We start from the raw sequence: 15,362 nt of genomic DNA, 5'->3' as shown, positions 1-15,362 counted from the left end.
GAGCTATAATACAAAATTTGCTTCTTCTATTCAGTCTTTTCATCAAATGTAAAGACATACAAATTGGATGAACTTAAGATGCAACGCTGTCTATGTGAAGTAGGTCCCTGACTTTGTCTTGGTCAGAGCATGCTGATTTTCCTAAAATGGGGTTTAAAAAATGACAGAAGGAGTTAAAGACTGGCTGAAAAATGTTGGCTTTAGACTGTTTCTGACCCCATGTCTTTGACAGTGTAATGGGTGGAAGGGGATTTGATGGAAATGCACATGGAAGGAACTAATAAACTATGTTGTCATGAAAGGTGATTTGAGCACAGCAGGAGATTTGATAAATAGAGCTATTTTTGGCAATTTATTCCCCGCCATGTATCACTGAAAACATCAACAGTATAATTTAGCACCCTGGTTATTATCTCCCGTCTTCACCCACAGACTTTGAGGCAGGGATGAAGTTTGCAGGTTCGTCACCTTTTTTTCCTGAACACCCCTACAGTAGTTTAGATTTTTATGTTCAAATTAAATTTAGAATACAATGTGTGATGCAAAGAAATTAACAACATAATCATCGATGCTGTATCTGCAAGTCAGAAAGTTCCAGCTAGTCCAGCAAGGTTCACAGAAAACACTTTTGCTGTTGCAACTCCAGGCCGAACCACAGGCAGGCACTACTGGGAGGCCAGAATGAAGGAGAAATCCAACTGCATGCTGGGATCTGCTTCTGGCTCTTTGATGAGAAGACAATAGATCACTCCCAGCCCAGAAAACAACTGTTAGTCACAGTTAGTCACAGGGAAGGAGCGAGCACTTTTGCAATAATGCAAAAGACTTACCCTTCACTTTTGTCTCCACCTCCCTAGAGGGTGGGTGTGTTTCTGGATTATGAAGAGAGGCAGGTGTCATTCTTCTTTACAGGAAAGGTTTAATCCATATATGACCTTTGCTGGGTCACAGAAAAGATAAGAGTTTTGAATAAAAATAAAACAAAACAAGTAAAAAACTAGTTTGAACAGCTCAAGCAAAAGATTGTAGAAATCAATTATCAATTTATCTCAAATCGCAAAACTTATCCATGAAAAATGACATAAAATATTTCTGCTAATGTCTTTTGAAGCTTGAACTGAGCATTATGTTTCAGTGGGGCGTGTAAAATGGACTAATGGACTGTAGGCATTGTCATACATCCTGTGAAGCTGCCACCAGCAGCTGGTTACCTTAGCAATACGACTAGAAAGAGACAGACTCTAACTAACATCTTTATTAAAACAAACCTAAAAAGGTGAATTGATGTCTGTGTGTACAGACAGGCTCTAGATTTAAAGGAAAAATCTGAGCTCTTTATGTCTACACTGTTGGAATCTGCTGGTGTTGTTTTGTTGTTGAGGGCATTTTGCTCCAGTAATCTGAGCCCCTGAGGCCTGAGGAGCTTATGGAGTTATTCTGACTTATGGCCTTTATTCTCTGATTAAACATTGCAAGGTCCATAGGAATTTTCCATATGGCACGACTGGGTCACTGAATGGTTTGACAAGTATCAAAACGTTGTAACTCAAATACTAATCTTCACAGTACCAGTTCGCCTTCAATTGATGTGAGATTTTTGAGTTCCAGGACCAGTTTGAGAGCCTCAGGGTCCTCAGGGACCAAAACAACAAACATAATCTTGCTAATAAGTACTACTTTCCACCAGCAGTGAAGGACAAGTCTCTACTCTAAGCCACCAAAACAATAATAAATAAAAGTATAAGCTCACAGCTAACAAGACTACCATAATCCGCCAACTCTATGACTGCACTTACACGAATCTCTCCAGACAATACACAGATCTAAATTGCAGACCTTTGCTGGGATCAGCGAAGGTCTAGTAGATGTCTGGGAACTAGTAGATGTCAGCTGTTTCAAGAAGTTTAAAAGTCTGCTATCAACCAACGATCCAATCCAGAGAAAGCAAACTCATTGAAAGAGCCAATCATATGATTCCAACTGTGTCTGCATCATACAAAAACGTTCAAACACAGAGCCTAAAGGTAGGAGAGAGAGACCTGCACACACACACAGACAGTAATGGGAGGAAAGATAATATTACCAAATGATGTATGTACAGTATAATATAGACCAAAAACCCCCAAAATGACACAAAACAAAACCAAATACACCCTCTGAGTTAATAGTTGTTGTTTTTTAACTTCTTTAGCATTTTTACCTTAGTATCAGTCTCAGTATTATTACAGTGCTAGTGATCACCTCTGTCTGAGACTTCTTGAAGAGCAAGTCTTTTGTGTTCTTGACTTTTATGAAGATACAGTGGCAGAAAGCCACAGAAAGCAGGGGCAGATCTCTGCAATGATGAAAATGCAACACCTTTGTTGAGCTTTGCATATGCGCAGAGCAGGGCAGGAGAAATCACTGAGCAATAACAAAAGGAGGGTTTATGTGAGAGTCTGGGTGTGTCCCACTGAGAGTGGGAGGTCCACTGCAAGTTTCAGGAAGAGTTCAACACCGGAGCTGTGTGATTCACAGCAAAGTATGTGAGGTGAAGAAGCGCACCGCTCGAGGTCAAAGGAAAACATGAGTGAGTTGTACCTGTTTTAACATAATCTTAGTGCTAGTTTCTTATCAAATGTTAGGAACTTTATCCATGCTGACACTACAGGAGGTGTAGACAGACAGATGTCTGGAATTGACGGTACCTGACTTTTTACTTGCCTAGTTTAAAACTACATATGTTAAAAAAAAACATTTTAGATTTGGGTTAAACTGAAACAGTGCAGATGTCGTGACGTATAGAGGTTGTTTGTCGTAGCAGATTTGGTGGAAAAGTTCATTTGGCTCATGCCTAAGCCAAACGTATGATGCAGGTGCAGAAGGTCCAGAATATCTGCATTCCTCAGATAGTTTCTCGCCCTCAACAGGACACAGTGACACTGTTGCAGATAGTTCCTTGTTTGTGGTGATACTTTCTCACTGGATGTCACATAACTGTTAACTGGAAAAAGTGTCTTCCTGGCTTTGTCTTACTTTGTTTTGAGGACAAGCTGTGGATCAGTTTAGGCCTTATTTTTGTTTGACACCTGTACTAGATTTAAAGTGGCGGTCAATTTTTTTTGCTTGTAATCAGGAATTCTAATTTCATTTTTACTGTTTGGTGCTTTGAACAATCAGTTTTTGAATTTGAGGTAACAGCAACAGCAAAATTAGGGAGTGTATTCTGGAAGTTGGACATTGGACAAAAAAAAGTGAGGGTGGGAGATGATTCCACTGCCTCCCCATCCACTGCAGTTTATTATCTTAGATGAATAAGAAAATGGTGAATTGCATTTTTTTTTATATAGAAAGCTCAGAAATTCTAATCAGTTTACAAAAACACAAAAAAAGTAGAATCCTTGAATTAGCCCTTTTCCCCTACCTCTGAATGGAAATTTACCACCTCCTGACATAAACCTCAGACAGATATACAGAGGTCAAAAAAAGAGAAAGAAATTATCAGCCAATCACTAAATGTCAGGTTTATGTCACAGCTGCACTAAATGATACTGCACTGTACTGATAATGAACAGAATCATTTTTAATGTTTCTGTAATGTTTAATCCACCAGTTTGTGCAAGACCTTTAATAGAAATATCTTTCATGTTAAAATATATGATCCATGAATTTTATATTTTACTGTTATACAAAAAAGCAGAAAAAAGTAAAATAAATTAGAATTTTTTAAATGTATTTATTTATCCAATTACAGTTATTGACAGGTATTACTGAACATTTTAAATAGATTTCTAAAATATTTGTGTCTTCTAGTTTTTGCGACAGGTGGGCAATTTATTGAGCACTGTAGATCTTTCAGGTCACGATACAAAATGACCTCATTACACATATAATTTTGTCTCATCTCCTCTGTGGCTCCTTTTGCCCTAATTCGACTGCTGCAAGTTCATTTTTATCCAATAAGGACGGATAAACCAGATACGAAGTCGACAAAAACAACTTAAACCTAACCAAATCATTTTTAGGATTTAAAATGATGTAATATGTAAAGTCTCCAGAGAAAAGCTGTCACTTATAAGAAGATTAAACTGCTGTCCTCAGGTCCCTTCCTAGTGAGTTTCACAGCTGTTTCTATGCAGGTTTCTGTCTAGGCTTCCACACGACTCAAGTGAGTCACGTGCCACATATCTTAAAAAAAAAAAGAAGAAGATGAAAGTCAAATGTTAAGATCTGCTTTAAACGGTGTCTGTACTGACTGTTCTAATTATATTATAAATACACATGTACTAAGCCTCTCACACTTCCTTCTGTCTTCCAGGCTTTAATTCTCTCTCTGAGGAGCAGTTCACTTGCTCCATCTGTCTGGAGATATTTGTGGAACCCGTCTCCACACCATGCGGCCACAGCTTTTGCAAGGCCTGTCTACAGGGCTATTGGAACCACAGCAAGAAGTTCCTGTGCCCAATGTGCAAAAAGAGCTACTCTAGAAAGCCTGAGATGAGCGTCAACAGGGTCCTGGCTGAAATATCCTCCCAGTTTCAGGGGCTAGTGGTGGCTAAAAGCACCGCCTCTCACGGATCCAGATGGAATTTGAGCTCAGATACGGGCGAGAGCAGCTCGCCAGTGAAGGATACCGGAGAGTTTGCCCAGCCTGGGGATGTTTCTTGTGATGCTTGTATTGGAAGGAAGTTAAAGGCGCTGAAATCTTGTGTGAACTGCCCTGGGTCTTTCTGCGAGTCCCACCTCAGGCATCATAAGAAGGTGGGTTTGTTAGATGTTAATTAATTAAATAACCTAAAAGCAAATATTTCTATAAATTTTAAGAGCAACTGTATTTATGTCTCTGTACCACTCATGCCCATACTGTCCTCCAGGTCAGGGCAATGATGTCTCATCGTCTGATTGAACCAACTTTCCACCTGGAAGACAAAATTTGTAAGAAACACGAACGTCTCCTGGATGTGTACTGCCGGACCGACCACATGTGCATCTGCTCTGCCTGTGCCGATGCCACACACAAATCCCATGAGATTGTCTCCAGTGACCATGAATTTAAGAAGAAGATGGTCAGTATCCCTGTATGACAAGATCATTAAAATGACTCCTGAGATATTTTTATGATATAAAAGCAGGAAAATTTTGGTAAGACACACCTCTGGTTTTTTTGTCTCACAGGGTAACATGGGAAAGAAGAGATCAGAGCTGAAACATTTGATCAAGGAGAGAGCCAAGAAACTTGACGAGATCAAACAGTCCATCAAGGTCATAAAGGTAAGTATAATAAAAACCTGCATGTGACATCATGGTTAAGCTACTAAGAAACAGAGATTAACTTAACAATTTTAAGTATTCGAGCCTTCATCGAACTAGCTTTGAACATCCAGACGTCACAAAAATAATAGATTATAACATAAACATCGGTCATTGGTTATGGTAAACATTCAGCCAACATTTCCAGTATTGGTCAGTATCGACATTTGGCTGACTGATCGATAGTCAGTGCTAAGAACTGTTTTTATGTAAATATTGTCTAGTTTTCTATTCAGTAAAGAGTCAAGCTTTGAATCCAAATTAAAAAGCAAATCGTGGATTTGCCTTACGAGTCCTTTTTAAAAAAAAAAGAATGTAAATTTTGTGTAACCTCCTGGTCACAAACAGCGTCCACAACAGTTAAGCTTTTTACGATGATCTACACTGTTAAAAACTTGTAAAAATGCAATCTACTGTTTCAATATGAATTTTCCGAACAAAAAATTTTTCCCATTTCTAACCCTAACAGTGTACAATCTTCCAGTTTATAATTGCACACATTTTGTGCTGAAACCTTTTAAGCTATAGTTTCATTACAATTGAAAACCTAAATTTAATCCAAAGCTACAATAATATGCAAATACTCCTCAGCTACTCACTGACCTCGTGGTTTTGGTATGTGTGACACACACAGCATCTGTTGGGATTTTTCTTTTCAGGAATGCATTAACATGTACAGCTGTTTGTCTTCAGAACTTAAGCTGGACACTGATCATTTAAAATCAAACTGAAACATTTTTTTAATCAGAATCAACCATGCAGTTGTGAATAATCTATTGTCTTCTATTTTATGCTGTGTCATTATAACTGGAGTTGGTCTTGTTTGAGTTTGTTTGGAGTCTGGTATTTTTTAATGCGTCTGTTTCCTGATACATTTTGTATGCCACTGATTTTTATCTGCTTGTGTTTCGAAGTCTAACTAGGGATAAGCATTTCAAGTGCTGTGTTTTGGAGCATGATTCGAGAAACACATTTGTGTCCACGATACTGTTTTCAATCTAAAACTCCACTCACGTTTTGTTATCTCAGAAAGATTTCAAGCTGAATTCTTGAGCGTCGCACCAGTGCGGCATTTCCAAAGGCATCTTATCAGAAGTGGCTGATACAAACAGGCCAGTCCTTTTACACTTGTACATGTATTTGAGAAACAGCCTAATCGTTGCTGTTGTAAATATGTTTAAAGTGCATTTCAAATATTTGCCAGTCTGCTCTCATATAATGTTTTTCTTTAGCTGAAGCTCAAAAGCCTTATTTGCACTTTAAGCAGCTTTGTGATCCAGAAAAAGCTGTTGCTCAAGGGCAGCTGTAAGACGACCAGCAGCAGTTTATTAAAAGCCAACAGACACTTAAGTTTTACCCCTAATAACGTAGATTCATCTTTATTAGTCATCGAAGCAAGGTGAGCCAACTAAAAGACCTATGCTCCAGTACAAGCAGGACATATTTGAGGCGGGATGCCACCCACATCTCATACCTCTCATGCTCTGCAGTAGCAGATAAGGTGGAGCACTAATGTCATTTGTTTTTGTCTTGTGTACACACACTCAGATCCATGTCTGAGGCCGTCCAACCAGTGAGACCAGTGTAAACATTTACATTTAGTTTCTCACACACCCTGTTTCCAGCCACAGCCTCCCTGCAGTAAAATGCTGCTTTGGAATAAGAAATGAAAAGATAACAAGCCTGAGTGGTTTTCCAGGACAATTACACTAATAATGCTGGGAGTGTAACAGGTTTTACCAGGGTAACACTAAATATATCAGTTGTCCTATGTTTAGGTTTTCACATCTTGTCACATCTGGGTAGTTTTGAATTTGATGACACATATGCAAAACATTCATGAGTGAAATTTCCTGGTTTCAGTGTTACTCTTGGTTTCCTCTTTCTGGAAACCTTTTTTCCCACAGTTCCCTCTGTGTTTACTGTACAAACACATGGACTCGTGTCCAGCTACATGCTGCTGACAGACTAAACAACACATTGAATTTATTGAGCAAGTTTAACATGCATGTAACTTATCAGTTTGAGATGGAAAATCTGGTGGTTTCAGCGTCTAATGGAAGATGTAACCTGTCAATCCAGTTACACAAGTGGTGCGCAAAGACACTTAAGAGGCAACTGACTAAGTAAACATCTGGGTTTTGGTTGTTTTTTTTAAAACTGCAGTACTTACATGTTAATTTGCTAGAATCATTATGGTAGTTTTATTTAATGCCTCCAATTCTGTCAATCATTACGTCAAACAAATAGAGACTCATATAGAAAGATATATACAACAATCAACACTTTAGGCCAAAGGTGAGTGTGGACAAGAGTCTCATTAAAAAAAGGAACATTTAAACAAGAAACCTTTGATATAAAATGACATTTTATCAGGACTTTAAAAAGTCTACAACTTCATGCTAGCATTAAATGTGCAGGACAATAGTAATAATAAAGATAATGCTGTGTTAGCGTGTGATAAATAAAGGAGCAATTCCACATTTAGTGTCATTTAGAAACAGTAGCAGAAAACTTAAAGTAAAATTTCCAGAGGTTTGCTCCAGGTATGTAAAAATCTGTATGTTACATAAAGATGTTTATGCAATACTTCTCTCTTATCACTCTAACTGCCTAAATAAGGTGCAATTACTCATGTCAAACCCTGAACTTTGAAGAGAACAAACAAATAAAGATGCCAGTCATCTAAATTGCAACATGAGAGTTGTTCTGTGGAAAGTCGTAATTGTGAGTGGAAACCAAGATCATTTAATGGGGAACTTAGTTTTTCTTGTCAAAGATTTAAAGGTGCAGAATAACATGCTGTGAAGCTCCACGTGTAAAACAACAGTTAAGATCCTACAAGGACACACCAGCCGAAGGGTCTGCAGACAGAAAGTGACTCCCAAAGTGAGCCTTGGTGATTAAGTGAACCTTTGAGGCGTTTCACCTCAAACAAATGACACATTTTAATGTTTAAATGAAATGTGACCCTATGCTCTTGTCATTGGGAAGAAAAAAAGAGTTCAAATGGAGCGATGCTATCAGGGAGCAAAAAGAAGGGTGTGGATGGAAAATCATTTTCAACAAAAAAAAAGTGCAACAATAAAAGGAAATAATTCAGCATAAGCTGACTTCACATGTGAAATCAGGTTCGGACACTCTCTAAAATTTCCTACACAACATGAGGTCCTAAAAATGTAGGGTGGTGTCTAGGTAGAGAACACAGAAGGTGGCATGTATGATGCATACTCACAGCAACTGTTCCCCACACAAACATGCTTCTATTCAAGCCAATATAACTGGAACTTTGTGCAAAGGAGCTGGCATTTTAAAGGCTAATGTCTGATGCGGCTGCATCAAACATTTGCATTTTCATGTGTTTCTCAGAGTTGTGGCTCAAGTTAATCTCAAAGATCCTGCATTCCCACAATGCAGTTTATGTAATGTTTGTATAGAATGTTCTCTACCTCATTAACGCCACGTACAAGACAATAAATAACTTCTTCCACAGGATTAGCACTATCTCAACCTGTCCTCCAAGCTCCCCTGTAAAAGGAGCTGTGTTACTCAGTAACTTCTAGACTCTGGTTAATCTGTAAGAACTTTGTTGCTAAGAATACGCAGGCATTCCTCCTTAAACCCGGTCTTCGGTCTTGAACACGATCTCATCTGGACTCTGAGCTTTTCTCATGTTCACACTGGTAACACTGGCCATGTGGCGCTCACATTCACAGGCCAGTGCTCAGAAGGAGTTGGAGGAAAGCTGGCAGGTGTACGCAGAGCTGCAGCGTCTGGTGGAGCAGAGTCAGGCGGAGCTGGTTGAGCTGATAGCCACGAGGCAACGTGAGGCGGAGCGTCACGCCCAGGAAATGGCCAGGGGTTTGGAGAATGAACTCAGCCAACTGAGGAGGAGGAGCAATGAGCTAGAAGCCCATGCACAGACGCACGACAAAGTGCATTTCCTTCAGGTACTACAGAGCTCCATGTGGGTCTAACACACACTGGCATGCAGACAGGTCCAGGTCTTGAGAGAGTATCTTCAGGCTTTGGATGCTTTGGATGCTAACTTTATTTTTCTGTACTAATTATAGCTTGCCTTTAAAGTTCTTGCTTTTCCAGCTTGGCCTACATACTGAAAACACAATTACTGTGCATTTGGGGCAGAGCATTTTATTAGAAGGCTAAAGACTTAACAGAATAAGCTGTGCTATTCACAATAATGGAAATCTCACAGGCATCTAAAACACAAGACTTTCTACCCTTATGATTTCACCAGAAAAGCCTGAACAATATCATATGGATCGTATTATACTGAACATATCTCTGTTTTCTGTGTTCTGAAAACTGTATACACACTTTACTTTTAATTGCAAAGCCAATTATTTACCTCTGTGGCTGCACCAGCTGTGTTTGCTCAGAGATTTTGAGACACAACATCAAAAGCCTCCATGAGCAGACCGAGCCTGTTATAGCCATTTCCCCATGTGAATGAATAGATGTCTTTGAAGTTGCTACTTTAGAGGTTTTCTACATAGCATCAATGGAAGTGAAGGCATGAAGCCTCGAATACCCAGACACATCAAAGCTGAGAGTAAGCAGACCAGTGCATCTCTTTTTGATAGACAGGGAATTTACTTACCACATTTGGACAATGCCCTCTACTGAGTGCTCTCTTCTTTTCCCGTCAGAGCAATAATGTGTCTCTGTTCTGTGTTTCCCATTAACAAAATTAAATAGGACAGCACTGAGCACACTGTTGGCGTCATATTTAGTGTGTTCTTTTCATTGTAAACTTTACAGACTTCATTTCCTTTGACGCACCGTTCATCTTACCTTGCATGACCTCTCTATTTCACGTAGAACCTGACATCACTGTCACCCCTACCCGAGCCCACTGATTGGTCAGCGGTCAGCATCAATACTGACCTTTATCTGGGAACCATCCGGTCCTCGGTCAGCAGCCTCATTGATAAGTTCCAGGATGAGCTTAAAAGAATATATGGGAAAGGTAAGGGCAGCTAGCCAAACTTGTGACCTAATGCACTTATGCAGCTATTAAAACCATTGTATTTGAGAAACTGTACAAAACAACTAGTGCTGCAGCATTACCTTGCCTACAATGCTAGAAGCAGAGCATGGTTTACATATAGACTTACCACTTTATTAGGTGCTTACTTAGACTTAGATCCTCCCACGACGATCGGCACATCGGGCGACAAGAGAACGCCATTGAACTCGGTCCATCGCGGCGGTTACTGTTTCATCCCATGACAGTTCAACCGAACATAATTCTTCAAGGAAAGTACTCCTCCACGTTATTTTGGGTCTTCCTCGCCGTCTCTTTCCATTCCTTGGGTTCCACAGAAATGCGATGCGGGCGGGTCTGTGGAATTATTATTATTGTTAGGTGCACCGGTTCAAATACTCATTAATTGAAAATACCCAATTAGCCAATCACATGTCAGCTGAGCTTCAAACCATGAAGATCAAAATGGGGAAGTGACTTGCAACTTGGTTAATGCTGCCAGATGCGCTCAATATTAGTACAGCTGATCTACAGTCATCTCTACAGTTTACAGAGAAAAGTCTGAAAAGGAGAAATTATCCAGTGAGCAGCAATTATCTGGGAGAAATGGCTTGTGCCTGTTGATGTCAGAGGAGAATGATTGGACTGCCTTTAGCTTATAGGAAGGCAACAGCAACAAAAAAAACACTCATTACAAACAAGGTTTGCAGAAGAGCATGTCTGAGTAGCAACAAGTCAAACCTTGAAGCCAGTAGCGGTTTTTGATACAGGTGACACGGGCGGTTGCCCGGGGAGGCATAGTGGTGGGGGACGGCATCACGGGCATGGGCAAAAAAAATAAAAAATGCTCATACTCATGCTGCCCCGACGTCATGCCAGCGCATATTGGGAATGCCATAGGCACCGATCGATTTTCTATCGGCCATTTGCTGGGAGTAAGGGCGCCCTCGTTTGCGAGGTGCGCCTGCTGCTTGCGGCACAGGGAGGAGAGGGTGGGGCGGCGGGGGAGTTTCTGGTGGCTGGAGCAGCATTTAATAACTCACAATAACTCGTCAGCCAAACAGGCTAGGACCACCACTGCTTGAAGCAGAAGACCATACCAGGTCCATGTGGCTATGACTGACACAGGCTCATCAAAATTAGACAACAGAAAACTGGAAAAAATGTTGCCTAAACTGATAAGTCATGATTTCAGAGTGTAGGTGCAAACAATATGAACGCATGGATCTTAGCCCTTTAGTTCCAACAGAGCATCATTTAAACCCTAGTGCATATCATGCAGGGCTAGATACATTTAAATAAATACCTTACATAATATTAGCACATATTCAGCAAAATCTTTTCTTAATCCTTTTTCTGAAAGCACTTTTAAAAATGAGCGATCTGAAATGGCTCATGTTTTATGTATTAAATGCAAATCAACATGTCTGCAATCATTTGGAAGAGTGTTTTGAAAAATGTTCATAGTCACAATGAGTATTTTCCATTCTGCGTACGCTGCATACAGTTCCGCAGCTTCAAGTACCCCTTTAAACTGAAAATCAAACTCGCAGCAGGCTTTACTGGGATCCCTGCATGGGATAATGAATGCAAAGTTCTAGTACAATCCATCCTCCCTTGTCTAATACAAACCACACATCCTGTGCAAAATCCAAATCGGTGATATGTAGGTCACTGTACGCACACTTTGGAATGGAAAGTGACTCATCATCGCGCCGCACTCACACGGTCACACATGCAAGACGGTTGGACAGATGGAGATGGTGTTGATGCCGCAGATCATCCACTTGGGATCGCTGGAAGAGGCAGCTGACTGACAGCGGCACATGCATCGAGCATTTAGAGCTCTGGTTCAGATCTGTGTGTTTACCACCCACACGTGCCATCTGCTGTGACTTTGACACTCTCTCTCTCTCTCTCTCAGAGCTCCGGAAGGTGCAGAACTATGCATGTGAGTAACACTTCTACTGTGTTAGCTGGGTGACATCCATGGTTTGTAGCTATAATTCTTCTAGGGAGCACATTCGTGCCACTTGTACATAAGGGTGTTAAAGTAAAGCAGGAGGCCTCTCTTGAGTAAATGATGATGCTCATTTCTTCTAAATGCCCACAAAATGGAAGTAATTCTTCACAGCAGAGATGGGATTGCTCCCGTAGCATGCTGCCATTTTACAGACACCCTTGTGGCATGTTCAGGAATAAGGAGCCCATTATTATTTTTTTTTTTAGCAGAAGTGGCAATAAATAATGCAGATTTTTCTCCCTGTCTCATATTCTGCTCCTTCCTTTTCAGCTGAGGTGATTCTGGACCCTGCCACAGCCCAGAGGAACCTGACTGTGACTGATGATGGTCAGCAGGTGAGGTATGAAGAGCGCAAATCCACTCACTGTGAGGGTCCAAAGCGCTTCAGCCCGGCCCTCTTTGTCTTGGGCCGGGAGGGGATCAGCACGGGGCGACACTACTGGGAGGTGGACGTATCGCGAAAGACGGCCTGGACGCTCGGCGTGGCCCGCGCTTCTGCCCGACGCAAGGGTGAGATCAAGCTGAGTCCCGAGGGTGGGTACTGGTGCCTGTGGCTGAAGAACGGGGAGGTGAAAGTGCTTGCGTCGCCCCGCTTGCCTCTAGTGCTGCCTTCCCAACCCAGTAAAGTAGGAATCTTTCTGGATTACGAAGGAGGCCAGATTTCTTTCTATGATGTGAAGTCTCGTCTGCATATCTACAGTTTTATCGATAGCTTCAGTGAGAACCTGTACCCGATCTTCAGCCCCTGTCTCGCCCAGGAGGGGAAGAATAATGCCCCACTCATCATAACCCATGTTAAACACAGCTGAGGGTATAGTCAGTCGGCATTAGGTTATGCATTCTGTTTATATATAAAACATCTTTTTTATACACACCGCCATCACTTTCTCAGCATAATACTGGCTATTTTCTGAGGTAAATTCTTTATTGACTGATACATGCATTATAATGGTACATTTACAATTTATTTAAATGTAGGCAGTTTTTTCTTTGCACTATCATCTGTTAACTCAAACTTGGATTACAGTAAAGAAGAAATATGTAGTGATGTGAAAACATGTGAAGGACAATAAATCATTCTTTTTTTGTTTCTTACTTGATGATAGATGAGTTTGAGTAAAGCTGGCACTTTCCCTACTCTGTAAGTCTTTGTGTAACTGCAACTCTAAGGCTCAGAGAGCCAAGTAATGAAGTTAAGAGATGCAAACTTCGTTTCTAGTGATTTAGACTTTGCCTGGGGAATCGAATCAAGGTTTCTTGTACTTGTACCTACCTATTGTAATTAAGACTGTATCCTATGGACATTATTGTAAAAACCAATATAGACACATTAAGTGGGGATAGCATGGGGAGACCAGTGCAATCATTTTACAGCTTTAGTTACTGTAACTATTTTGCACATCAAAAGTAATATAAAACACAGTTATCTGCTTTTTTCATATAACAGAATCTGTATTAATGTTGTATATATTTAATGACTTTGATCTCCACTACTTAAAAAAAAATGATAGGATCACCTGTTTAAAGGCCATGGAAATGTTCTCTGTTTCTACATGAATCACATACTTTTGTAACGTCTACTGAACTTGTTCAATAAAGCTGATTAAGGCACAAAATGCATGACTTCCTGTTAACGAAGAAACCAACTGAACTGAATTTTTTATATATATATATATATATATATATATATATATATATATACATATATATATATATATATATATCACAAAAACAGTCATGTCAAAAAAATATTTACTGTAGCTTAAGTGACTTAAGCTGAATTTCCTGCTGAACTTATTACCCCTCTAATTTGGACTTTCAGGGTAACCAACAACAGACAAAGAAAAAAAAGCCTATAGGTCAAAATTTGAAGTGATTATCTCAAAATTTCCAGTTGGGTATCTCAAGTTTTTTTTTTTTTTACTTACTCAGCAGTTTGAATCAATAAATTTGAGATAACTCAAGTTTTCACTTAACCATGCCTGTCATTTTATCAGTGGCAGTGTCCTACTTTTCAGGGCCTCAGACACACCCATGTTTGGTAACCTAACAGTCTGTTTTGTTTTTAAACCTATGTCATTGGACAATTCAAGCCATTTGATCTAGAAACTAAAAAATATATATCTTGTTTTATTTTATCTCACTCATATTAACTGTCCATTAAGTCACGACAGTAAATAAGATTACACAAAAAACATGAACTCTCCTGATGGAGTCATAACATAATTAAAACACCTGCACTTTTTTTGCAGTGGTTATCACATTGTTTACTTTTTCTTCAAGGGTTTATGTAGACAAAACATTTAAAAAAAACTGTCAGGAGACTGAATTACACTGAACTTACTTTTGTTATAAATCGACAAAAGCAACCTTGAAATGTGAGCTCTGTCTTTGGGGTTGGTTAAATAGGCCTCTGGTATAAGAGAAGATAAAAAAAAAAGCCTCTGACTAAGGCATCCTCTGGATCCCTTTAGCTTAGCATAGCTAAAAAAAAATATCAGTGATCTATATCATGTATAATCTCCACAAAATATAGAACTATTTTAGTGTCAGCTGTCTGTTTTACTACACTTGTAATGTTGAACTTTAGCAATGCCAGCAAAGAGAGAGAAGAAAGTGTTTTTAGTCATAGACAGCATGAAGGAGATAGACTGTAGTAGCTACCGTCGTGTCATCCACTGGTTTCTGACATGTCTTTCTGAAGCCTCAACTTTGGCATTTTTACCGTCACCATCTTTAAAAGAATGGATGATATGAAGAGGGACGGGTTTGACTGTGAAACTACATGCTAGTTGGCAAACTACTTACCAGTCATACGTCATTAGCTGGTGAACAGTGGTCATGGTTAAGGCTCTATTTTGAAATATACAATGATACAAAAACTATAAAGCTTTATAAATCGACTTCATTTTTGATTCAGTATAACCAGAAATCAGTGACTGAGTCCACAAACTGTTTGCAGAAAGCATGGCCTTCTATCAGGCCCAAAGGTTTTGTTTGTTTTTTTACAACCACAGCTATCGCTCTCTGGTGGCCTTCAGG

At 39.8% G+C, this 15,362-nt stretch overlaps 1 protein-coding gene across 1 annotated transcript; it reads left to right on the top strand.

Moving 5' to 3' along the window:
- Positions 1–2,488: 2,488 nt before the first annotated feature.
- Positions 2,489–13,930, top strand: LOC101480905 (E3 ubiquitin-protein ligase TRIM39). Its single transcript, XM_004563505.4, has 8 exons — positions 2,489–2,569; positions 4,298–4,740; positions 4,854–5,045; positions 5,155–5,250; positions 9,006–9,239; positions 10,132–10,279; positions 12,222–12,248; positions 12,591–13,930. The coding sequence occupies exons 1-8, from the start codon at positions 2,566–2,568 to the stop codon at positions 13,127–13,129; spliced, it is 1,683 nt and encodes a 560-aa protein (XP_004563562.3). The 5' UTR covers positions 2,489–2,565; the 3' UTR covers positions 13,130–13,930.
- Positions 13,931–15,362: the final 1,432 nt, after the last annotated feature.

This window comes from Maylandia zebra, linkage group LG3, assembly GCF_041146795.1.
Source record: "Maylandia zebra isolate NMK-2024a linkage group LG3, Mzebra_GT3a, whole genome shotgun sequence".
NCBI classification, from domain to species: Eukaryota; Metazoa; Chordata; class Actinopteri; order Cichliformes; family Cichlidae; genus Maylandia; species Maylandia zebra.
Note: the sequence above shows the minus strand (reverse complement) of the source record. Positions and strands in the feature narration are given on the sequence as shown.

What these genes read in the sequence shown, in the direction of transcription:
- LOC101480905 (XM_004563505.4), top strand. An exon ending in ACCTCAGGCATCATAAGAAG is followed by an intron (nt 4,741 to 4,853) that starts GTGGGTTTGTTA and finishes ACTGTCCTCCAG; the next exon opens with GTCAGGGCAATGATGTCTCA. An exon ending in ATGAATTTAAGAAGAAGATG is followed by an intron (nt 5,046 to 5,154) that starts GTCAGTATCCCT and finishes TTTGTCTCACAG; the next exon opens with GGTAACATGGGAAAGAAGAG.